Source organism: Salmo salar, chromosome 04 (genome assembly GCF_965601325.2).
Source record: "Salmo salar chromosome 04, fSalSal1, whole genome shotgun sequence".
Classification (NCBI taxonomy): Eukaryota; Metazoa; Chordata; class Actinopteri; order Salmoniformes; family Salmonidae; genus Salmo; species Salmo salar.
In genome coordinates, this window is record NC_138294.1 from 89,982,099 (window position 1) to 90,006,702 (window position 24,604).

Genomic DNA, 24,604 nt, shown 5'->3' on the forward strand with positions numbered 1-24,604 from the left:
CACTCTGGCAGAACCGGGCAGTCTGGCCACTCTGGCGGAACCGGGCAGTCTGGCCACTCTGGCGGAACCGGGCAGTCTGGCCACTCTGGCGGAACCGGGCAGTCTGGCCACTCTGGCAGAACCGGGCAGTCTGGCCACTCTGGCAGAACCGGGCAGTCTGGCCACTCTGGCAGAACCGGGCAGTCTGGCCACTCTGGCAGAACCGGGCAGTCTGGCCACTCTGGCAGAACCGGGCAGTCTGGCCACTCTGGCAGAACCGGGCAGTCTGGCCACTCTGGCAGCTTCTGACTAGCGGGCAGCTCTGGTGACTTGACTGGCGGGCAGCTCTGGTGACTGTTGACTGGCGGGCAGCTCTGGTGACTGTTGACTGGCGGGCAGCTCTGGTGACTGTTGACTGGCGGGCAGCTCTGGTGACTGTTGACTGGCGGGCAGCTCTGGTGACTGTTGACTGGCGGGCAGCTCTGGTGACTGTTGACTGGCGAGGCTGGGCTGACACACTAGACTCCTGATGCGTGGGGCTGGTATTGGACGTGCCAGCCTGGAGACACGCACCTCCATGCTAGTGCGTCTAGCTGGAAACACCGGACCGAAAGGGCGCACTGGCGGTCTTGAGTGCTGGGTTGGCATCACCCCTTCCGGCTCGATGCTCACCTTGCCCTGGCACCTGCGGGGCGCTGGTACTGGGCGGACTGGGCTGTGCGTCCGTATAGGCGAGATGGTGCGTACCTCAGCGTAACATGGCGCCCTCCACCTCATACGCACCTCCCTGTAGTCACGGGTAGCTGGCTTACGGCTCTTCCCTGGCCTGGCCAAGCTACCCGTGTGCCCCCCCCCAAAAAATTCTTGGGGGTGCCTCTCGGGTTTCCTACCCAACCGTGTTCCAGCATAACGTTCCCGTTGGTTCCTCTGTCCAGCTGCCTCCACTCTCCTGAGTGCCTCCACCTGTTCCCATGGGAGGCGATCCCTTCCGGCCAGGATCTCTTCCCAGGTGCAGGCTCCCTTGCCGTCCAGGACGTCCTCCCATGTCCATTCCCAACCCTTTTTTTCTCCTGTGGCTTCCTCCTCTTCTGCTGCTTGGTCCTGGTTTGGTGGGTGGTTCTGTAACGGCTGTCTTCATAAATGGACCAAGGCGCAGCAGGTATGTGAATACTCATATTTAATTACAAATAAGGAGTAAAGCATCCACTTAACAACACAATAAAGGTGACAACAGCAACAGTTCTGCAGGCTATAAACGCAGTGCAAAAACAAACACCCACAACCCCAAAGAAAAATACACACACCTATTTAGGACTTCCAATCAAAGGCAACTCAACACACCTGCCTTCAATTGGAAGTCCCAATCAACAATACAAACATTCCAATACACAAAACTGCCACGTCCTGACCCCAAAACTAAAACAATAGCTCCATCTGCTGGTCAGGACGTGACAAACTCAAAGACAATCTCCCACAAACCCAGGTGGAAAAACACCTACCTAAGTATGATCTCCAATTAGAGACAACGAGTACCAGCTGCCTCTAATTGGAGATCATCCCAAACAAAACCCAACATAGAAATACAAAACTAGAACATAGCAACATAGAAAAACTAAACTAGAAACCCCCCGTCACGCCCTGACCTACTCTACCATAGAAAATAACAGCTTTCTATGGTCAGGACGTGACAATAACATTATAGTGTGATCAGTTTAACTTAGAGCCTTATAGTGTGATCGGTATAACATAGAGCCTTATAGTGTGATTGGTATAACATAGAGCCTTATAGTGTGATCGGTATAACTGTAACGCCCTGGCCATAGAGAGGGGTTTTTTGTTCTTTATTTTGGTTAGGCCAGGGTGTTACATTGGGTGGGCATTCTATGTTCGTTTTCTAGGTTTTTTGTATTTCTTTGTTTTGGGCCGTGTGTGTGGCTCCCAATCAGGCACAGCTGAAGTTCGTTGTTGCCGATTGGGAGTCACACATAAGGAGCATGTTTTTCCTTTGGGTTTTGTGGGTAATTGTTTCTGTTGAGTGTTTTGCACCTGACAGGACTGTTTGGCTGTCAGTTTTCTCGTTTTGGTTTGTGTAGTGTTCTTTATTAAATTAAAATCATGATGAACACTAACTCCGCTGCACCTTGGTCTACTCTCTCTTCCGACAGCCGTTACAATATCACAGAGCCTTATAGTGTGATCGGTATAACAGAGCCTTATAGTGTGATCGGTATAACATAGAGCCTTAGCGAAATGCCACAAAACAGGACTACATGCACTTTTAGATCTCACTAGCCTGTGGTGATTTTAGTTCGAGACGTGGCGACGCAGTCATGGGTGAACAGGGAGTACAGGAGGGGGCTGAGCATGCTGAGTGGCGATTTTAGCATATAAATGTTGGTGGGGAAACTCAAACACTTTTTAATGCATGCCAGCAAAACCAATAAACAACACAACACTAAACAATACATGAATTGTGTTATATTGGTGACAAATGGTTCCCACAAACTGTTAGGGCCTACATAAAGCTGTCCCAACAGCAGAGCTTTCTATTCAGCACCATGGAGGGAATCCTTACCACTGCTGAACCTGGTTATCAGAGGAGCCTTGTCTGGCAGCAAAACAGTGAATTTATCCTCATTTACTGCCTTTTAAAAAAACATAGCTGATATGGCTGACTTGCTTAAATAAATGTGGTTTCTACTGACAATTGAGATGTACAAACTATTGCATAAGGGAACAATGAGCAGATAAGAGGCAATCCAAAATTTTGATTAAGACATTAATGAGCGTGCAAGGATGGTTGTAGTCAATAAAACTATTTGTTCAGCACTTTTGAAATATTTATTTTATTTTTTATTTCACCTTTATTTAACCAGGTAGGCAAGTTGAGAACAAGTTCTCATTTACAATTGCGACCTGGCCAAGACAAAGCAAAGCAGTTCGACAACATACAACAACACAGAGTTACACATGGAGTAAAACAAACATACAGTCAATAATACAGTAGAAAAATAAGTCTATATACAATGTGAGCAAATGAGGTGAGATAAGGGAGGTAAAGGCAAAAAGGCCATGGTGGCAAAGTAAATACAATATAGCAAGTAAAACACTGGAATGGTAGATTTGTAGTGGAAGAAAGTGCAAAGTAGAAATAGAAATAATGGGGTGCAAAGGAGCAAAATAAATAAATAAATACAGTAGGGGAAGAGGTAGTTGTTTGGGCTAAATTACAGATGAGCTATGTACAGGTGCAGTGATCTGTGAGCTGCTCTGACAGCTGGTGCTTAAAGCTAGTGAGGGAGATAAGTGTTTCCAGTTTCAGAGATTTTTGTAGTTCGTTCCTTCACACTCAGCTAAGGAACAGGTTCAAGGTCCACGAAAAGCTGATGTACCTTGCCGTTCTTCACCCAACAGTTCCCCAGATATAGGGAAACCTTCCCCAATACTGTGTTCACAAGTCTCGAGGAAAGTCCAGGAACACCACTGGACAGGCCCGACTGTCAGCCTTGGCTTTGATCACAATGGAGAAAGTACTTCTCTCGGATATAAAATCATAAGGACAAACCATGTGACCCGGCCAATGCACATTTCATAAAGGAGGACCGTTGTCAAATGATCATTATCTGAAGAGTGGCACAGCTTCTCATTTTATTGCATTGCAGTTCATTTGATGTTGCTATTCATCTTTTTAAAATAATACATGTGAGAAAATAAAATTCATTTGAACTTTAGTTCACCGGTTATTTTGTGTGGTGAACGTGATAATATATGTTTGCAATGGGAAGTAATAGCTGGCTTGTTGCTGGCAGGAGAGTAGCTCCTAGTCTGAGTTTATGGCAGGGGGTGAAATAACTTAAGTTAGGGAGCAAATAAACCTACTGAAGCCGTTGATGTTTGAGTCGATCGTTGCCCCAGACCAGAGTTCAACCTCGTAGCAGTAACACAGATATGCCACCTGAAACACCTCAGCTAGAGGGTCGGAGTAGCGGTGACACAAACTGGTGTGAGTGCGGATACTGACAGATAATGGCTAGGGAGTATGAGTGTGTGAGTTGTAGAGAGATGGCAGCGATGCAGTACAAAATCCCAGTGGATGGTGGCTGTTTTACATCCAGTCAGAGGTTCCTGTCAATCTGTCTGGATGGCAAAGCATTGGACTAATCCTTATGAAGGACTTCCTGGCAGAAGAAGTTACTCGACCAATCAGCAGCAGGTATGCCAGTTAAATAATTGCAGAAATGTTGCTTGATTATAAATCGTTTAAAGCTAACATCAGTAGTGGGTGAGTGCTCAATATATATAAAATTGGTTACCTATGACGATAATTATCATAATGTAACGATCGTCGTCGGGTGATGAGGAAGCGGACCAAAACGCAGCTGGGAGCGAACACATGTTTATTCTTTACACTTGAAATAAACACGTACACAAAAACAAGAAAATGCCGATACGTTAACTGCTCTTAACACAAAGAGACAACACCCCACAAACAGCGTGGGGGAAAAAGGAACTTAAATGTGATCCCAATCAGAGACAACTAGCGACAGCTGTCTCTGATTGGGAATCGACAAAACCCAACATAGAAATACACCACATAGAGCTCACACAAGGCTGTAACGTAAACATAGAAAACAAACCAAGGAAAAATACCCAACATGACACACCCTGACCCAAAATACCCGAGTTCACCTGGTCAGGGCGTGACAGTACCCCCCCCCCCCCCCCCCAACGGTGCGTACTCCCGGCGCACCAAACTGGACCCGGGTGGGCGCCTCACCCTCGGTGGAGGCTCTGGCCCCGGGCGTGTTCTTTCCCCCGCCTCCACCTTAGCCCTACCCCTCTGGCCTGGACTGGACCACTGTGGAGCGGCATGCTCAGGCTCCGGAGCGGAGCCGTCGACCGGAACAGGATTGGGCACCGGTGGACCGGACACGGGCTGTGCCGGACTGGGAACACGCACCACTGGCTTGGTGCGGGCAGCAGGAACGGGCTGGGCCGGACTGGGAACACGCACCACTGGCTTGGTGCGGGGAGCAGGAACGGGCCGGGCCGGACTGGGGACACGCACCACTGACTTGGTGCGGGGAAAAGGGACGGGCCGGGCCGGACTGGGAACACGCACCACTGGCTTGGTGCGGGGAGCAGGGACGGGCCGGGCCGGGGACACGTACCACTGACTTGGTGCAGGGAGCAGGGACGGGCCGGGCCGGACTGGGAACACGCACCACTGGCTTGGTGCGGGGAGCAGGAACGGGCCGGGCCGGACTGGGGACACGCACCACTGACTTGGTGCGGGGAGCAGGGACGGGCCGGGCCGGACTGGGGACACGTACCACTGACTTGGTGCGGGGAGCAGGGATGGGCCGGGCCGGACTGGGGACACGCACCACTGACCTGGTGCGGAGAGCAGGGACGGGCCGGACAGGACTGTGGACACGCACCGTGGGCTTGGTGCGGGGAGCAGGGACGGGCCGGACAGGACTGTGGACACGCACCGTGGGCTTGGTGCGGGGAACAGGAACGGGCCAGACAGGACTGTGAACACGCACTGGTGAACTGAAGCATGGAGCCGGTTTAGCCACTCGTCCTGGCTGGATGCCCATCCTAGCACGGCATGTGCTGGGCATGTCCACCGGACGCCCCGGGCTGTGCGGGCGCACTGGCGACACAGCGCGCAACTCCGCATCCCATGGCTCCTCCTCCAGATCTTCCCTCAGCAGGTCCTCAATCAACCGCCTCATCTCCGTCTCATCCTCCGCCGTCATCCCCCACGAGAGCAGTGGTCTGGGCTCTTCCTCTGCCCTTCCGGACCACCCCATTAGCCCCCCCAAATTTTTTTATTGGGGGTGTCTTCCGGGCCTCCTCGACCGCCGCCTGCTACTCCGTCCACCGGCTGGCTTTACCTCCTCGACCTGGGAATCCTTTCGCCAGGGTCCTTTCCCCGACATGATCTCCTCCCAGGTCCAGAACTCCTTCCCCTCGCGAGCCCATCTCTCGCGCTCCTTATCCTCCCGCTGCTTAGTCCTGGTTTGGTGGGGTGTTCTGTAACCATCATCGTCGGGTGATGAGGAAGCGGACCAAAACGCAGCTGGGAGCGAAGACATGTTTATTCTTTACACTTGAAATAAACACGTACACAAAAACAAGAAAATGCCGATACGTTAACTGATCTTAACACAAAGAGACAACACCCCACAAACAGCGTGGGGGAAAAAGGAACTTAAATGTGATCCCAATCAGAGACAACTAGCGACAGCTGTCTCTGATTGGGAATCGACAGAACCCAACATAGAAATACACCACATAGAGCTCACACAAGGCTATAACGTAAACATAGAAAACAAACCAAGGAAAAATACCCAACATGACACACCCTGACCCAAAATACCCGAGTTCACCTGGTCAGGGCGTGACACATAAGCTCTGTTTGGCGTGATGGTAAAGCATTGACCTTTTGATTAGATGCCGGAGTTGGAATCGCAGACAGAAATATGATTCATTAAATCTTATTCTAACCAATAATGGGGCGTGCTCAACATGAATACAATATGACTTAGTGTCGGTATCAGACTAATTTTGCTTATGATTTTGTTTTCAGAGCATACAGGCTGGCAGCTTATCGCTAGTTCACCCTACTATGGGCACAAGGGAGAATTGGACGAGGTGTACGGCGTGTCATCGCTGCGTGTGTCGTTTCTTCCATAAGGCGAGCATACCCAGAAGCAAGTGGCATTTACATTGACTGAGTTTGAATAAAACCAGTTAATTTATTAAATCTAGCCTGCTGTATTATTTAAGACATGTGCCTAATGTCTGTGTAAAAACAGCAGTAGTTAGCTTGTCCACTATAATAACAGGTTCAAGGGTAACCAGAGAAACTTGCTTTGAAGATAAAACTACTTTCAACACGCACTAAGCCTGTCCCTGTTGCTATAGTGACTTCAACTAGCTTTGGCTGCCTTATATTGGAAAGGAAAGGTAACTACTGTCGAGTCACGTCAATTCGAATCTGGTATTAGAACAAATTATTTGTCAAAGAGTAACTCAAGTTTTCTTTGTTCTTTAACTATTGCAAACACTTGAATGGTAAATATGTTGTTCGTATATATACGGTCTCACTGTGACACCACGCAGGGCAGACAGAGAAGAGAGAAACACATCCTTTTGTTCTCTCTTATATACTCTGACAGAGATAGTTCCCGCTCAATGCTCGCCTGTCAGGGCGAGGATGAGCGTGGTTTAAACTTGCTCATCCTAACGTCGGCGTGCAGGCTGGTCCCAGCCTCATGACGCACTTCCTGTCGCCGGATGTAGTTCTTGTCTTCAGCAGTTGTCTTAACCGTAGTTTATATACTTAATATTGTAGAATAGCTTCCCCGGTATATTATATAGGTTATGCAAACAAATAGCCAGTTCAACCCTAACACTACACTGGGAAGCTAGAGTCAAAGGAGACTTTAATAATACATGCCAGTTAGCAGATGTCTTTATCCAAAGCAGACTGGGTTACATTTTAGTGGAAACAGGTCATAGAAACAGGATTACAAAAATACATAGTAAATTACAGGGTTATTAATGTGTTTTTACAAGTTCCAATGAAACAAGAAGAGGATTCGCATGAAAGTCTTTGCCTCATGCACAATATCAATACAGCAGTAGCTTAAATTATAGCTTACCTTACAATCAGCAGTTGCTACATCCATTTTTGTACCTAATGATATGTAACCATTGATTCTAGAAGAATGTAACTTATAAATGCCTCATTCGTACCCGAACAGAACCCAAAATATAAGCTTGTTTAACTCCAATATTTGTAAACAAAGGAAACGTAAACAAACACAATACAGCCTCAAAGGCCACAACCAACAGCTTGATCCACTGGGGAAGAAGATGTGCCGTGTTGCATAAGGCAGCGCAAGACTGGTTTTCTGATCCACACCCATTTTTTGTTTTGAATGAGCATATCTGTATTCCCAGTCATGTGAAATCCATAGATTAGAGCCTCATTTATTTATTTCAGTTGACTGATTTCCTTATATGAACTGTAACTCAGTAAAGTCTGAAATTGTTGCATGTTGCGTTTATATTTCTGTTCAGTATATTTCTATGACTGGTTGCAACTGTCGGTTTGCCTTTTGCCGATTTCAAAATACAATCCTGGGAAAAATGTAGTTTGGAAAGCAAATGCCTACTGCTGAAAAGAGAAGACTAATCTATATGTTAAAACAATACAAAAAAATAAAAAATAAATCTACTCCCAATTTCTAGCTAACAGCAGCACTGTTATTCAAAGCCGCTCATCTTGAGATGGACTATTGCCACAGCAAGCACAATGGCCATCACCGTGGGTAGCCTATGGCTTCATCTCCATCATTATGTACGTCAGTGTGCATTATTTCAAAAAACAAAGCCCCGGGGCCTATGATTTCTAAATCCGGCCCTATTTTCACAAAATGAACTAGAACCTACAATTATAAAAACACAATAATCAAATCATTATTTAATATTTCCTTACGACAAAAAAAATCTGTTTATGAATTGTTTGATTTCAGAATAAAATCAAATGAACTAGGAACGACCCTTTACTATTTTTTTTAATCTTGTCATGTAATAAGAAGTATCAATTGGCAAAAAATACACAGACCTCTGTGTTCTCATATGTAGTTAAGGCCATGCTTCCATGCGCGATAGCTACACAATTGCGCCCAGTCGACTCTGTCCAATAAAACTTTAACTCATTACCTTGACTCGTTCTCTGTTCAATCTATCGTGACCCTGCTGTAAATCAAGCAGACAGATGATCAACATCAATTATCTGCTAGGGATGTTAGATCTAATATGGACCACGGCACAATGGTCTTCATCAGGTTAATGAAGGAGACAAAACATTATGGACATTCCTACCAATATTTCCCTGCACTTTGGCTGTTGCATCGAGTGCTGTATCACAACAGCTGTTTGTCACTTGACTGTCATTCAGAAAATACATTTGATGTGTGAAAATATCACAATGTAATTAAAACAGCTGGACAAATGCGCACCCAACAAGTATTATGCAGAATTATTGAAGAACCACATTAATTTTTATTTCTTTTTATTTTAATTCACCTCTATTTAACCAGGTAGGCAAGTTGAGAACAAGTTCTCATTTACAATTGCGACCTGGCCAAGATAAAGCAAAGCAGTTCGACAACATACAAAAACACAGAGTTACACATGGAGTAAAACAAACGTAGTCAATTATACAGTAGAAAAATAAGTCTATGTACAATGTGAGCAAACGAGGTGAGATAAGGGAAGTAAAGGCAAAAAAGGCCATGGTGGCAAAGTAAATACAATATAGCAAGTAAAACACTGGAATGGTAGAATTGTAGTAGAAGAAAGTGCAAAGTAGAAATAATGGGGTGCAAAGGAGCAAAATAAAATAAATAAATACAGTAGGGGAAGAGGTAGTTGTTTGGGCTAAATTATAGATGGGCTATGTACAGGTGCAGTGATCTGTGAGCTGCTCTGACAGCTGGTGCTTATAGCTAGTGAGGGAGATAAGTGTTTCCAGTTTCAGAGATTTTTGTAGTTCGTTCCAGTCATTGGCAGCAGAGAACTGGAAGGAGAGACGACCAAAGGAGGAATTGGCTTTGGGGGTGACCAGAGAGATATACCTGCTGGAGCGCGTGCTACAGGTGGGTGCTGCTATGGTGACCAGTGAGCGTAGATAAGGGGGGACTTTACCTAGCAGGGTCTTGTAGATGACCTGGAGCCAGTGGGTTTGGTGACGAGTATGAAGCGAAGGCCAGCCAACGAGAGCGTACAGGTCGTAGTGGTGGGTAGTATATGGGGCTTTGGTGACAAAACGGATGGCACTGTGATAGGCTGCATCCAGTTTGTTGAGTAGGGTATTGGAGGCTATTTTGGAAATGACATCGCCGAAGTCGAGGATCGGTAGGACTGTCAGTTTTACGAGGGTATGTTTGGCAGCATGAGTGAAGGATGCTTTGTTGCGAAATAGGAAGTGAATATCGATTATGGTTTTAAATATCAAGTTAAGAATATATCAGTTAGAAGCATTCGATTTTGTAATCACATACATTTTGGATTTGTGTGCCCATAAAAACTATACTCACACCGTGACATAAGGAAACACTAAATGTTACATAAGCCTAGTTACAGTGCATTTCCAAAACCGCCAAACAAAGAACTGTCCGAGCAAGATCCAGGATTCTTACCGGGTTCAAGTTCAATGTCTCATTTAACTGATAAATGCTTAATATATGATATAACAAAAAACACAGCCATGAATGCAAGGTAAGAAATGTAATGTTTTATGTCACATGATTTTGGCCAAATTTGTCAAGACACCAACCATGAGAAAGGGTTAAACTGAGTTTGTTAAATTAACTCGTGAATTGTATTGAATGTTCCTTATATCAATTACATATCAACAGCTGTATCTGTCAGTTGTCTACCGCAGGAAATCCTCACTGGTACTCTAGCTTATAGGAAGACCCGTAGGCGATGTCAGAGGTGTTACTGTGTTGTAGCTGTCAAATCAACAAGCGTTTCCCAGCGTTACACCTATCGCTATCGCGGACATTGCCATTTGATACACTGAGTCTCATTATTAGAAATCTCATTGAGCCGTTTGACAAGGTTGAACATAGGAATGTGTGTTGTAATACACAGTACACCTCCATTAGGATGAGATCAATCCTTATTCTTTCATTTAATCATTTTCAACGTGTCATTATTTCTATATAGCCTACACTTTCTCCTTCTGAACTTCTAACATGGGTAGGATGGGTGTGGCTTTGTGACAATGACCACAAGAACAGCCACTCAGAGATTTGATGCAGTTACACCTCTGACATAGCCTGAACAAAAACAATGATTTTCTATGCAGTTCTGATTTACTCTAGGCCCTAATTTTTGTTAAATTACCTTGGGGTGGACAAATTAACATAAGGCTTTAGACAAGGCTAAGAGTTTTAATACAAATCCAATGAACCCCACATCTCAGTTGGCTCTACTCTACTCAGTAAACGCAAACGTATAGGCTCCAATTGTACATGTAATCCTATGATTATGCCCATAAAAATGTTTGGTGCACGCGGGCACATATAGGAAGTCCCTTACCAGGCAGAAGGGAATTTCACTTTAACCCCTGCATCGGAGAGTTACAATGTTGCTATCACTATGCAGCCAACTACCTGTAGTAGGAAACCGAGTTTCTTATTAATAATATGCCACCTGTTATCATACATGGCACGACTACATAATTGTTACAATTACAATAACACTTATATAAGATATTTATTTATTTATTTTTGTCATTCTCCACACAGGCTTCCTGGTAGTTGTCGTCTCTTAGACATGGTAGCAAATTGTTTCAAATCTCTATAGATTACTTTTAGCTAAAATTAAATCCACTAGTAGTAGCTAGCTAAGGTTAACAGGCTAGGTTAGGCTACTGCCTTAATCGCTAATCATCTTTGTCACTCACAAAATACAAAACAATACAATAATTTCATTGGCAGATTCCTTTTTATTATTGTTTCACAATTGGATAATCCCACATAAAACACACACGTCAACATAGCTACCAAGGATAGTGGGAATGCACTTCAGGAGAAGCGGGAATGGGGTGGGGGCGGGAACTGCAGCAACGCTAATGAGCTGGTGGCTGGGGTGCCGCTGGCGATGTAGTAGCCGATCAGGGGCGCTGGAGGGCAGCAGCCAATTGTCAAAATGCCACCCCAAAATCAAGTGCCGCCTAATCTTGCCTAATGGGAGGGCCAGCCCTGCACCTCTGACATTGCCTAAACAAAACCAATGATTTTCTATGCAGTTCTGATTTAATCTAGATCTAAATTAGGCCCTCATTTTTGTTCAGTTACTTTGAGGTGGACAAATTAACATACGGCTTTACACAAGGCTGAGTTTTATTTACAAATCCAATTAACCCCACATCTCAGTTGGATCTTCCCAACAAACGCAAACGTTCCTACAATATTGGGAAGCTTGATGTTCAAATAGAGACCCAATTTTGTTTCCGGATAATGTTAGCAGGACAACATCCCTGACTTATGTTGGAACCTCCTGCCGACTATCCTTTTTATCCTTCATGAATTTTCGCTCATTTGGGAGTAAATCTTCTCCTTTTGCAATCTTATCCAGAATCTCAGGCTCTCCCTTCATTTTCTTCAACTCTACGATCCGATCCTCAAAGCCTGGCTTGCGTTCGTCCTCCTCTGTGCGAATGAGTATCTCAATGTACTCCACAGTGGACTGAGAGCTTGGTTTCAGGGCAACATCATTAAGTCTTTTGAGACAGTCAGAAGACTGCTTGATCAAATTCATCAGCGCGTCCTCAATCATATGAAACTCATCCTCACGTTTATCCAGCATCTCCTTGGTTTCATTAGACTTGTCCCATGCCTTCATGAAGTTGTCCTTCAGTTCTTGAATAGTCCTTTTCTCAGTCTTTGTTTCATATGTCAACAAGACTTTTTCCCTGTCGTGGTCAGTGGAAGAGCATTTTCCTGGACATTCGGTACAGTTGCCATCATCATCCATCACGGCACAACTTTTGATTTCATCCTCATTTGGGAGGAAACAGCAGGTGTGACATGTGAAATTGCATATCTTGCAGTTTGTTGCAAAGTCTTGGGATAATTTGCTTCTCTTCACCTGCAGCACATTTACCTCAGATTCAAAATCTTTGTTCTGTTTCATGTTCTCGTCCTCGTTCTCCAGACACTGTTTGAAGCTTTTGATCTCACTTAGCTTTGACAGACCTGCTGTGATCTGAGGGGTCAGGTGTGTCAATGTCTTCTCCAGAAGCTCACGTTCTTCCAGAACTTTCTTTGTCAGGGTCAGATCTTTACTCTCAATGCTTTCCAGTGCTTGGAAAAATTTCTTCATCTCCTTGAAAGTTGAACTCCATTGATCTGGACACTGGGCCTTATGATCATCATTGGAATCATCCTCTTCAGAGCTGCTCTCCGTCTCCTTTGAGAACACAAATGAACTGTTGAATTTGAAATGGGTTGGTAGCCCCTTCTTGTTTTTCTTACAAGGCAGATTTGCAGCTTTGATGGCCTCTAGCACCGGTATTTGCTTCCCATCTACAAATGTCACAAGCATCAGGATGTTTTCAGCAACATCCTTTCCAAAGATGGACAGGATGGAATCAAAGATGTATCTCTGGGAAGGACTGAGACGAACAAGTGTTGCCTGCACTACAAAGCAGACTGCATCAATGTGATCAATCCCTAAAGGATTACACAAGAAATCCTTCAACATCTGGGTGAGCAATTTATCTTGAGCCATTCCTCTGGTGTCTCCGAACCCTGGTGTGTCAATGATGGTCAGAGAATAAGGAATCTGAAAGCCTGGCTGGTTGTAGAGCTCGTATGATGTCACAACCACAGTCTGGCTCTCAGCCTGTGACCTGTTGGTCACCTCATGGATGAGCTTAAAGCGGTAACGTTCTTCCCACTTTACCCCGAGAATGTAGTTTATCATGACATTGACCAGAGTTGTTTTTCCTGCACCTGTGGCCCCCAGAAGCAATATCACCTTGTTATTACCTTGCTCAACTTTCTTCCCAAATCTGTACTGGTCAAAACTGTCACTTACACCCAACTTCTGTTCCAGATTCAGCCAGTGGATTGAGGGGTTGCCCTTTTCCACCTTCTGGGATTTTGTGAGGAACTCCTCACTTTTTGCTCTGGTTGATTTGCTCGTCTTCGGTTGGGGATCAGAGACCCTAAGGGTAGTCAGCACAGTCTCAGAACTGGGTAGACTATTCCCTGCTTCGCCACAGTTAGCAAAGACTCTGATGCTGTATGCAGTGTCAGGCTCAAGTCCTTCCAGTGTACTCTCTCTAGTGGTGGTTTTCATGGTGTGCCACATCTGATTGTCTATAGCCTTTACATTCTTTCTGTATTCAACCACATAACCAATGACTTCAACATCATCTCCCGCTATGGTAGGAATGTCCCAGTTCACTCTGATACTTCCCGATTCTATCCTCTTCTCTGTGGGTGGTCCAGGGGGGCTACATGGGCGGGTCCTGAAATATTCTGTCCAGTCACTGGAGAGGCTCACACCAGGTCTGCACACTGCCTTGCAGCTAAAGCGGTACTTTTTGTAAGGGTCCAAACGACTGATGGTGACCTGGTTAGTTGTAGCATCCGATTTCACCTCTGTCCACTCAGAGTCAGCCTGCTCAGCCTGGTACAAAACCTGGTACGACTCCACACAGGTAACACCAAGGTTGGGAGGGTTGACTTGCAAGTGGACACAGTCATGCTCCAGACTCTTGATGGTGGGAACACCTGGCTTTGATGGCAGCTCAAACTGTTGACTCAAAAGTGTCCCTCTTTCATAGACATGGATGGAGGATGCAGTGAGGACTTTGTTTGGAATTGATGCAATGCAGAATGCAAGATTTTCTCTGCCTTTGTTTGAATCTTTGAAGTCTAGGAACAGATTTATGGTTTGCCTAGTTAGGGTCGTTACCTCCCCCGAGCGAAACCACTTTTCTGCTGTAGTCTTCCCGGCTGCGTTGGGATTGTAAGGTATCAGTGAAAAATCACTTTTTGATTCTTCCAGCAAGTAGTTCTCCAAGTCTAACACATACTCTTCTTTCTCCTTCAAATAGGAAAATGCTAAACACACTACAAAATCATTAGCTTTATCAAGCACTATTCCATCCAATTCACTGCTTGAGCACACAACTTGTACCTCTTTCATTATGTCAAGGTAAGAGCGAACAACATTCATCTCTCTCTCTCTGTCGTCCAGGTACGTGATCATGAGGTTATTCTGGAATGGAGAACGTTCTTTGCTGTTGAGCATTTTTATCAGCTCTTCCTCCTCCATTCCTCCTCCTCTTATGTTGGGAAGAACCTTGCAGAGACCTTTCTGGAACACCAGCTTGTACTCTGAGCACAAGTCCCTGAACTTGTTGATTTTGGCTTTGAGTTCAGGGAACTTGATAGCCATGTCTTCCTTCATCATGTCCTGGCATTGTACATCAGTATTGTCGAGTCCGTCCAAGAGTCGCTGTGCGCGACGCACCAGGCAAACACTGATCTGCCTGACTAGCTGGGCAGCTGCAGAGTCCAGGTTCTTGAGAGGATAGAGCCAGGCGGTCATGGGCACAGCATGTTCTCCGTTCTCCCCTAGCAGAAATGGCAGGCCAGCATACACCTTGATGGCATCTTCAAATGTGACAGGGTTGTTTTCTAGTGCCAAATCACCATGGAAAGTGCAGTTGAATTTATTGGTCTCTCTCTGCTCTTCCTCACTCATCTTCAAATTTGCCTGCCCTTCTATTGACATTTGAGGGATCTTTTTTATTGTGGCCTGCAGGTTTCCCTGGATGTCCTGGTGGTTCTCTCCTGAGGAAACCTCTTGGTCAAAAACGAAAAAGGCCTGCGCTCCAAACAGCAGGGCAGTCACCACATGGGTTGCAGAGCCCTCTTGTAAGACATTAGAGTATTTCACATTTCCTACCCCCAGGTGGTCCATGGTCAACTGCTCGAAGCGAGTGGTGGTACGGTACTGCAGAGAAACCCTAGACTGACGCTTTGAGGTCTTTTTGTCATGTAGGAATTCAGCAGAACCCTTCACACTGACTAAGCCACCAAGGAAACTGGCGTCAAGAGATGCAGACACATTCAAAGCCTCTGACTTGGCTTCACTTGAGTCTGAAGCAATGATTTTGAAGTCAGTGTTTGGTTGTGGACGGACATTGATGTGTTTCTGCAGCATCTCAGAATCCCAGAGAGTGATACCTGCAGTTTAAAGAGAATGACCAAAGAACGTTTATTGTGAAAATTATACTCCAACGTGTACATGTGTAAATATTTCTATATGTAAACATGGTTAAATTCAAATAACTAATTGAAGGTAAATATTTAATTCAAAGTAAATATTCTAGGTGTCAACCCATAGTTAGAAAACCTACACCTCCTACACTCAGAAGTAAAAAATGCTCTGTAGCACCATTTGAACCAGTCTGGAAATGGGTTCTATCTGAAGCTTCTTTCAGGTCAAATAGAATCTGGGTACCAAATAAAGGGTGCTATTTGGAACCAGAAAGATTCGAGATAGAACTCTATCTAGAATGTTCCCCTACAGCAGTCCTTCTCAAATAGTGGGGCGCGCCCCCCTGGGGGGGCTCGGAGCGATGCCAGGGGGGCGCATGACCCCGGGGAACATGCTTTTTCTTGCCGCGGGGAGTATTTTTTTTTAACCGAACAAGAGCACACAGCACAGAGCAGGAGATATGAAGTGCAGATAACAAACCCTTAAGAGACACCATGGAAAAATATTTAACGGGGATGAAAAGAAAGATGGAGAGAGACGGAGATAATGAGACAAACGTAAGTCTCCCGAAAGCTAAGACGAGGAAATATGACGAAGCGTATGTAGCGCTTGGCTTCACTGTGACTACGGTGGGAGACGAGGAAAGACCGGTATGTTTACTGTGTCTAAAAATGTTGGCAGCGGACAGCATGAAGCCAAATAAATTAAGGCGTCACTTATAGACATTACACCCCAATCACGCTGATAAGCCGCTTGAGTTTTTTCAGCGAAAACGTGCCGAATATTGTCAACAATCGTCCCGCTTTGTGAATGCTTCTTCAGTAAACCAGCGAGCACTGTTAGCATCATATAAGGTGGCGTACCAAATTGCTCAGTGCAAAAAAACCCACTCCATAGCAGAGGAGCTGATACTGCCTGCAGCATTAGACATGGTCTCTGTCATGCTGGATGACGCAAGTGCTGCAAACGACCAGTCCAATGACACTGTCGCCAGACGTATAAATGACATTGCTAACAATCTTAAAGAACAGCTGGTAGATAAACTCAAAGACAAACGTTTTGCCTTACAGTTCGATGAAGCAACTGACAGCAACAAAGACTGTTTGTTTATCACTTATGTACGTTTTGACATGACAAACTCCCTGTGTGAGGATCTACTTTTTTGTAAATATGTCAGAGACAGAGCCACAGCTGAACAGCTGAAGAGCTATTCAAAATGCTGGACTGCTTTCTGACTGAGAATGGGCTAAAGTGGGAGAACTGCATTGGTGTTTGCAGTGATGGTGCACAGACCATGGCAGGGATGAGAAAAGGACTTCGGGCACTCATCAAGAAGGCCTCACCTAATGCTGAGTGGACACACTGTTATACACAGAGAAGCACTGGCATCAAGGCACCTTTCCTCTGAATTAAGTGAGGTTATGACTGACATTGTAGGTGTAGTCAATTGTATAAAGACCAGACCACTAAAAACAAGAGTCTTCTCTGCCATCTGTGAGGAGATGGGAGCTGAACATCAAGCTGTGCTGTTTCACAGTGAAGCAAGGTGGCTGTCACGAGGAAAAGTCTTGTCCCGATGATTTTGAGCTCAGAGAGCAGATAAGAATGTTTTTGGAGCAGGAGCACAAGTATGACATCACAGAAACCTTTAGTGATGAGAACTTCCTGGTAAAACTGGCCTACCTGAGTGACATATTTGGAAAGCTAAATGAACTAAATCTACAGCTTCAAGGGAAAGATAAACACCTCCCTCAGGTCACAGACAAGATCAGCTCTTTCACTCGAAAGCTTGCAATGTGGGGCAGGCGACTTGATGAAGGAAATACTGATTCATTCCAGAACCTGCATGAATTTGTTGACACTACTGACTATGATGCCACCTCAGTGATTCCATATATTAAGGAGCATATTTCATCACTGATGGGATTCTTTAAAAAGTACTTCCCTGAAAACAGTTCCCAATATGACTGGGTGAGAGATCCTTTCAATGCACCAGCTCCAACTGGTTTCAGCTCTGCAGAGGAGGACCAGTTCATTGATATGACGTCTGACTCCACATTCAGACTGAGGTTCACATCACAGACACTGAGTGAATTCTGGCTGAGTGTAGAGAGGTAGTATCCACTCTTAGGGCAGAGGGCCATGGGCATTCTTCTTCCTTTTGCAACATCTTATCTTTGTGAGACTGGCTTCTCTGCTGTTGCTGCACTGAAGACCAAGTACAGGTCCCAGCTAAACATTGAGCAGGAGCTGAGAGTTGCAGTATCATGCTTCAAACCCCGCTTGGAAAAGCTAAGCTCTGCAAAACGTGCTCATTGTAGCTATTAATCCTGACTTCCTCATTTTGATTTAAAAAAAAAAATCAGCACAATTGTTTTATTCATTTTTGTTTTATAGGTCAAAATGTTTCATATATTGTGCTCCTGAGTTAATGTTGCTGATCAATTTGAATTTATTATTATTTATTGATTATATTTAATTTTATTTTTCAGTATCAAATGGTCAAAAATGTTTACAGTTTAAATAAGGGCTGAATTTTTTTTTACATTTCAGGCAAATTGATGCACTTGAAGTCTTTTCTGTTACAAACTAAAAAAAACAATGTTAATAAAGTTATTCTTTGTTGTAAGTTGATCTATATATATATTTTTTTTTTCTTTAATGTTAATAAGGATACAATGTTATGCAGAGGTGTACTTATAACAATTTTATAGACAAATGATACTATTTAGAGTCGCGGCGGAGAGTTGGGGGGCGCGAAATGTTTACTTCTTCCTAGGGGGGGGTGTAACAGAAAATAATTGAGAAGCACTGCCCTACAGGGACAAATAGTGCCACATTACACTCTCAGAAGGAAAAAAAAGGGTAATCTTTGTCATTGACAGCATTACTACAATATGAACACTTCAAAAACAACCTGCATGACATCACTCTTTTGTCCCAAGTGCGTCCTCTAGCTTTTCTTACTCTGTGGTAACCATAGAGATGCACCAGAAAGCTAATCTCTCTCTGCAATGGCCGATTCTGTGACAGCATCATAGAGGACTTTATTGCCCAAAAGCCTGTTTTAGCATGGGCAGCTCCATTCAGGACTTTCACCATTTTGAAGTATTCAACTGGGAGATACTTCCTTTGGGTTAAGGAAGGATTACATAATTCAATCTGGGTCCTCTGGAGGGATCAGACAGAATATAATCGCTGCCAACTGGTGAGGTTAGCATAGCGCTAACTTATGCCATGTTATCTGATGGGACCAGCTACAATTTAGCATTCTGTCACGTGCAAGTAAATCAACAATTTTAATTAGCTGAGACTCATTTTGACCTGGAGAAACTGTTTAAATTTAAATGGTTGCTTATGTTCACAAGTATGTCCCCAATGTCTTCAACTTCTATGAGTGTATTAGCAGTTTGTAAATAAACTGAAAAGGTGCATATCACCACCTACTGTGTGAAGTGTGTACAGTATAGTCTGAACAGGTATAAAGCCAAGGTTGGTGATTTACTGACATCTGCAGTTATGGAATGTCTGTTCAGGAGTGCAATTCATTGGCTGACCCCTCCTGCTCATTCTTCCTAAATCCGTAGAAACTACTTTAAAATGGTGAAAGCCCTCAATGGTGTTCTCTGTGCTAGAACAGTGTGCCCTCTATCCAACTCAGTGGTGGAAACACTGTCAATGAATTCAAGATGATGCACACTGATTACCTCCAAACCAAAGAGGAATAGTTTCCTGTACCTGGAATGAGGACATCTCTACGACAGTCATACAGCATCCCCAGCTGGAAGGGTCGGCCCAGAGCGGCTAGCTCGATGGTCTCCGAGTCAGACATGACTCAGTGTTCTGAAAACATATCAGAACTGGGGTTACTTCAGCAGCCCCGGTATTAGAAAATTGCAACAGATAATATGGCTGTCAACATAAAAATCATAGTTCTTTTGCTCATTGCCCAGACAATGCAGCGTGTGTAAATTATCACTGATACAGTATGTTATGCAAACATTTGAGTCACTCACATCTTTGTTCTCCAGTCTTGTTGTTCTTTCTGAACAGGAAGAGGACTCTGGAGCCCTAACGATTGGTGCTCTTATTTCTTTGGGGGAAAAAAACAAAGACACTGAACATGTTGATGGTTTTCTGGTGGACATAATACAGTCTTAATTAAAACAATCCACCTTAAGTTGACTTAAGTAATGTACCAAACTGAAAAAAATAGAGGACATATATTACAAATGTGAGTAGAAAATACAGAAGTTTCTCTACACTCTGGATTTGTTTTTCAGCAAAACAGCAGCCACACCTCTTGTTTTGGCATACAGCTTAGCTTTTTGATGAGGCTGGTAACCCTCAAATTCTAGAAGGACTGTCAGTCAGCGCTCTAGATGATATTCACAGGAGTTTTGAAAATGTATTTGGAAGCTATATATGGTTTACATGTTAACAGAATAACCTACAATGTTTTTTCAGCTTTACTCACAGGACAATGGCATACAACCCAGCGTAGGCATGGCGTATAGGCCTAGTGTTTTCATTTTTTGTTGAAATGTTTTTTTGTATTCATTCAGGTTCACAGTGCGGACCAAACCAAGGTTTGGTAGGTATACCTGTACCGTTACAGCCCTATCCTAGTATACAGACACAACCAGGTCAACTCAACTGTAAAGAAACATTTTAAATGTTCACATAACAACGCAACACAACTCCAAACACGACAGATAAGAAGCTACATAGCCCCCTAGGCTATATGAATATAAAGAGACTTGAGCCAAAGAAAAATGGACTTGTGGAATGGAATGAGTTATCAGACCTCGTCAATTCTACCATTACGTAACATTTGAGGACACAATTTAAAGGCCTATGTATTTCATGTTTTGTTCACTGTACAATATAACCACAAGGCTGACCATCTTTCCCCCCTCTTTCTGGCTGCCCTCCCCCTTCTTGCAGGTTCACCTCTCAAAAATGCAACAATAGAAAAAGTAGCTAAATGAATAAAGAGTAAAAATAAAAGCACAATTACATTATTTCACAAATTTAATAATGGGCAGTTCTTCACAAATAGTCACATAGACTATATGGAAATAACACGAGCCAAGCATGTTTACATGTAGAATGATATAGGTTATAAGACCTATGATTCATTTCATTAGTTCTACTACCTCAGCATTGCTCATTTTATAAAGGGTTAAATATGTTGTAGTGAAGTTCAGCTTCAGTCCACAGGGTGGCGCTGTGTCACTGTCAGAAGATATGTGCTTCAGTCAGAAAAACATTTGCTCAGCTCTTCGTTCTCAGCTAGCTACAGAAGCTAGCTAGCTACAGAAACGAAACCCATCAAATACACTTGCTGGAAATAACTACTTTTCCTAATATCATGACTTCTATCAACATTCTTAGCTTGCCCATTCACTAAATATACTGTTAAATAACTCAGACTGACATCCAATACCTTTAGGATACTGAACGCTAACTTATTAGCATTAGCCTACCCTTATGCTGATGGGGACTAGTTAGCTACCGCCAAACATGCAGCCAACTCTGCTGCACTGCCTTTCTGGCTGTTCTACCCTCTCCACCTCATTCACTACTAACTCAACCTGATCACTTTTTTTTGCCTCTTTAAGAAGAATTTCTGGAGTATCCATATTTGCTGTTTTATGCTGAGGTGTTTTACTGAGTGATGACATTGACATCTAACCGGTGCTGTAGAGGTGGGGGTTAAGGGACAGGAGTGGTCCACTGTGTTATATCTCTACCAAACACAGCAGACACTGAGTCACACCAGGGGCTTCTTGCAGTGCCTGCTACTGCCTAGCAAAGTATATTGGATAGTTTATTTTTGTCATTAAAATGTGCATAGCGCAAGTGATGAATCCTGAATAAAATGTGTGGATTTTTCTGTGTCAGAAGAGATCCGGCAACAAGGCATCAATAGAATCTATTTATTGCAAAGCTACAGATTCTCAGATATTGACAGGCATTGGTTTTGAAAAGCATTTGATGGCAGCAGCCAGGTAAACAAAACCAAAGACTGCTAACAGGGCTATTAAAATCATTGTCATTTGTGTGAACTATCCCTTTAAGCACATCATTTGAGGAAAATAAAACAGGCAGTGCAATTGTAGATATTAAAAGTACACAATGATTGTGTACTTTCTCCAATAATTCATTGTGGATAAATTAACTGTTTATGCCCTTGTCTCTTAATATTTGAATACATTTATACAGTTCTGTGATCTCCTTTTGCATTTTCTTTTTCCTGCTTTATCCTGGTCCTTTCATCCTTCTCTCGCTGTCTACTGTGTTCTATTAATTTTAGTCTTTGGATCTCGATCTCCCGTCTTCGTTTTTCTTCCATCTTTTTTTCTGTTTCCATTCTCACTTTCTCAGCAAGGAGTTGCTTGTTTTCCTCTTCAGTCCTCCTCTTTTCCTCCTCCACTTTCTGTTTTTCAGTTTTGGCTTGATCGAGGTCTCTCTCTGCCTTATCCGCTCGATCTTTTGACCAGTCTCCACCAATTCGCTTGTTGGTCTCTGACTTTCTTAGAGATGATATGAAAATAACAACAAAAATAGACAGTGAATGCTTTTGCTCGCAAAGCAGTAATTTTGTACTGTCTGATTTGTGAGTTGACCTTCGTGCCTGCTCCCATACCCTAATATTCTGTATTTCTTTTGACTCATTTGAATACAGTCAGACCAGAAAAGCCACATCCCAGAAGGGCAGATAAGCGGAAACCCTGATTAGAAGCACCTGCTGCTCATCTGTTTCTTTACAGATGTTGTCACTACACACTGAAGGCTGTAAAGCCGACACATCTGTGTGCAGTGAAAATTACTAAAAACATAGAATAATGAAGAAAGATTTATGCGACAACTTACACCAGCGGGTTTTACGCACCAGCCAAGCCTCTGGGAGAGCGCGATGGTTCTCTTTTGTTCAATAAAGCATACACATTATTACAGCTATTGTCCGGGATTGGTACATACATATTTAAAAAATATATATAATTACATTTAAATTAATGACACAGTATAACCAGCAATTTGAAGAATACAACTTATAAATACGTCATGAGCTTACGATTGTTTATTTTGGGTTCTAATGGGGAAAAAGACACTTATTTTACTCCATTGTTTATAAATATAAAAAAGCTATGTATAGATTCAAAAGATGGTTAAAACTATAATGCAGATGTCATGGACTGTCAGTCCTGGCATCTGGAGCACATTCTTGAATTTGAGAGGGGTTACATTTCCCTAGCCCCATCCCTCAGCTGCGGACCACAATAAGTGGTGGGACGGACAATGTTATTTCTCAACTATCAATTCAAGTAACAATTAAAGCTACAATTAAAACTACATTTGGTGAAACAGCGCCTTTGATATTGTTTTAGTGATGAAACGCAGGAGACAAGTTGTGTCAGATGGAAGAAAGGTGTTCTTCCTTTGAAGTAACTTCGTTGTTGTAATATTCCAAACGGACGTGCCAGTTTCACCAAATGCGGATTGTAGCTTTAATGATTGGACAGTAAAGGTTTTGCTTAGCAACCATTTAGGCTTATCGAAATGAAATAAGGGTTAGTAGCCTACCTTAAATCAACGAAGCTTTCCGATGGATGTCAACCAGACAGAAATCACAAGTAGATGTACAAAATAGAAGCCAAGTAGAGCCCATAGGTCGGGATGTATCTCTACCAAGATGTAGACCGGGAGTGACACCCTGTTTTATAGACCAAATCACAGAGTTTCTAAACCCAGAGGTGCAACATCACGAGACTTCCAGGAACGCTTGTGAAACAGACTGAACAGAACATGCCGGGATTTGGTGCTTGAGAAGTCAATGACAGAAGTGAAAATATCTTCCTTAGTTGTTCATTTTCACAAAATCAAAAGGAAAAATCTAGATTCGAGACAATTTCTTAAGTAGTTGAACATGTTATTTCACCAATCTCGTGAAAGTAATAAACTGACACGTTTTAATTTTAGTCAAAAACAAGTTTATATCGAAGGACTACCTTTGATTTTCCTGCTTGCACATGCGCAATTCGGCGCAAGATGACCATTAGACCCGATGACTTGCTTCTACGCCTGAGCTTTGACAGCCAACGTCGCCATGACATCACCTACAAGTGTAGTCGCGGATTTGAATAGGATAATCAGTTTTAGCTTATCTTCATACTGTATTGTCTTTGACCAAATCTCTCTTTCTTGTAATATATGTGACCACCCCACCCAAACACTCTTCTTGTAAATCACATGACTAAAGGTAAGCCTCTGACTGCAGTCCGAATTCAAAGGGTGCATTCCAAACATGTAAAAAACACCCTCTCCCCTCAAATTAAGTGGACACTTCAAATCAAATCAAATGTATTTGTCACATACACGTGTTTAGCATATGTTATTGCTGGTGTAGCGAAATGGGTTGTTTTTACAGGGTCAGCCATAGTAGTACGGTGCCCCTGGAGCAAATAAAGGTTAAGTTCCTTGCTCAAGGGCACATCGACCGATTTTTCACCTGGTCGGCTTGATTATTCAAACCATCAACCGCTCGGTTACTGGCCCAACGGTCTAACCGCTAGGCTACCTGCCGCCCTGATGACATATCATGACGAATGATGAGTTGACACTTGCAGGGCAAGGGGCGAGGGAAGAATGAATACATTTTAAATGGACGCCGCCCTTGCCCAGAAATGTGTCACTAGTTCGTCCCACTGTTGTGTTTTCTGTCATCATGGAACCACCGGTAGCTGTTGTGTGTGCCTTATATGCGACACAGTGAATGATGATTGCA

General features: G+C 43.6%; 1 protein-coding gene across 2 annotated transcripts; it reads right to left on the minus strand.

Moving 5' to 3' along the window:
* Nucleotides 1-11,498: 11,498 nt before the first annotated feature.
* On the minus strand, nt 11,499-23,537 carry LOC123739537 (uncharacterized). 2 transcript variants are annotated; one of them, XM_045713878.2, is made up of 3 exons: nt 23,404-23,537; nt 19,552-19,656; nt 11,499-15,779 (listed from the first exon to the last, which is right to left on the minus strand). In XM_045713878.2, exons 2-3 carry the CDS (start codon nt 19,643-19,645, stop codon nt 12,058-12,060), a joined length of 3,816 nt encoding a protein of 1,271 aa, XP_045569834.2. In that variant the 5' UTR covers nt 19,646-19,656; nt 23,404-23,537; the 3' UTR covers nt 11,499-12,057. The 2 variants fall into 2 exon arrangements, with proteins under 2 accessions (XP_045569834.2, XP_082830931.1); XM_082974805.1 differs by lacking the exon at nt 23,404-23,537 and adding an exon at nt 19,830-19,998.
* Nucleotides 23,538-24,604: the final 1,067 nt, after the last annotated feature.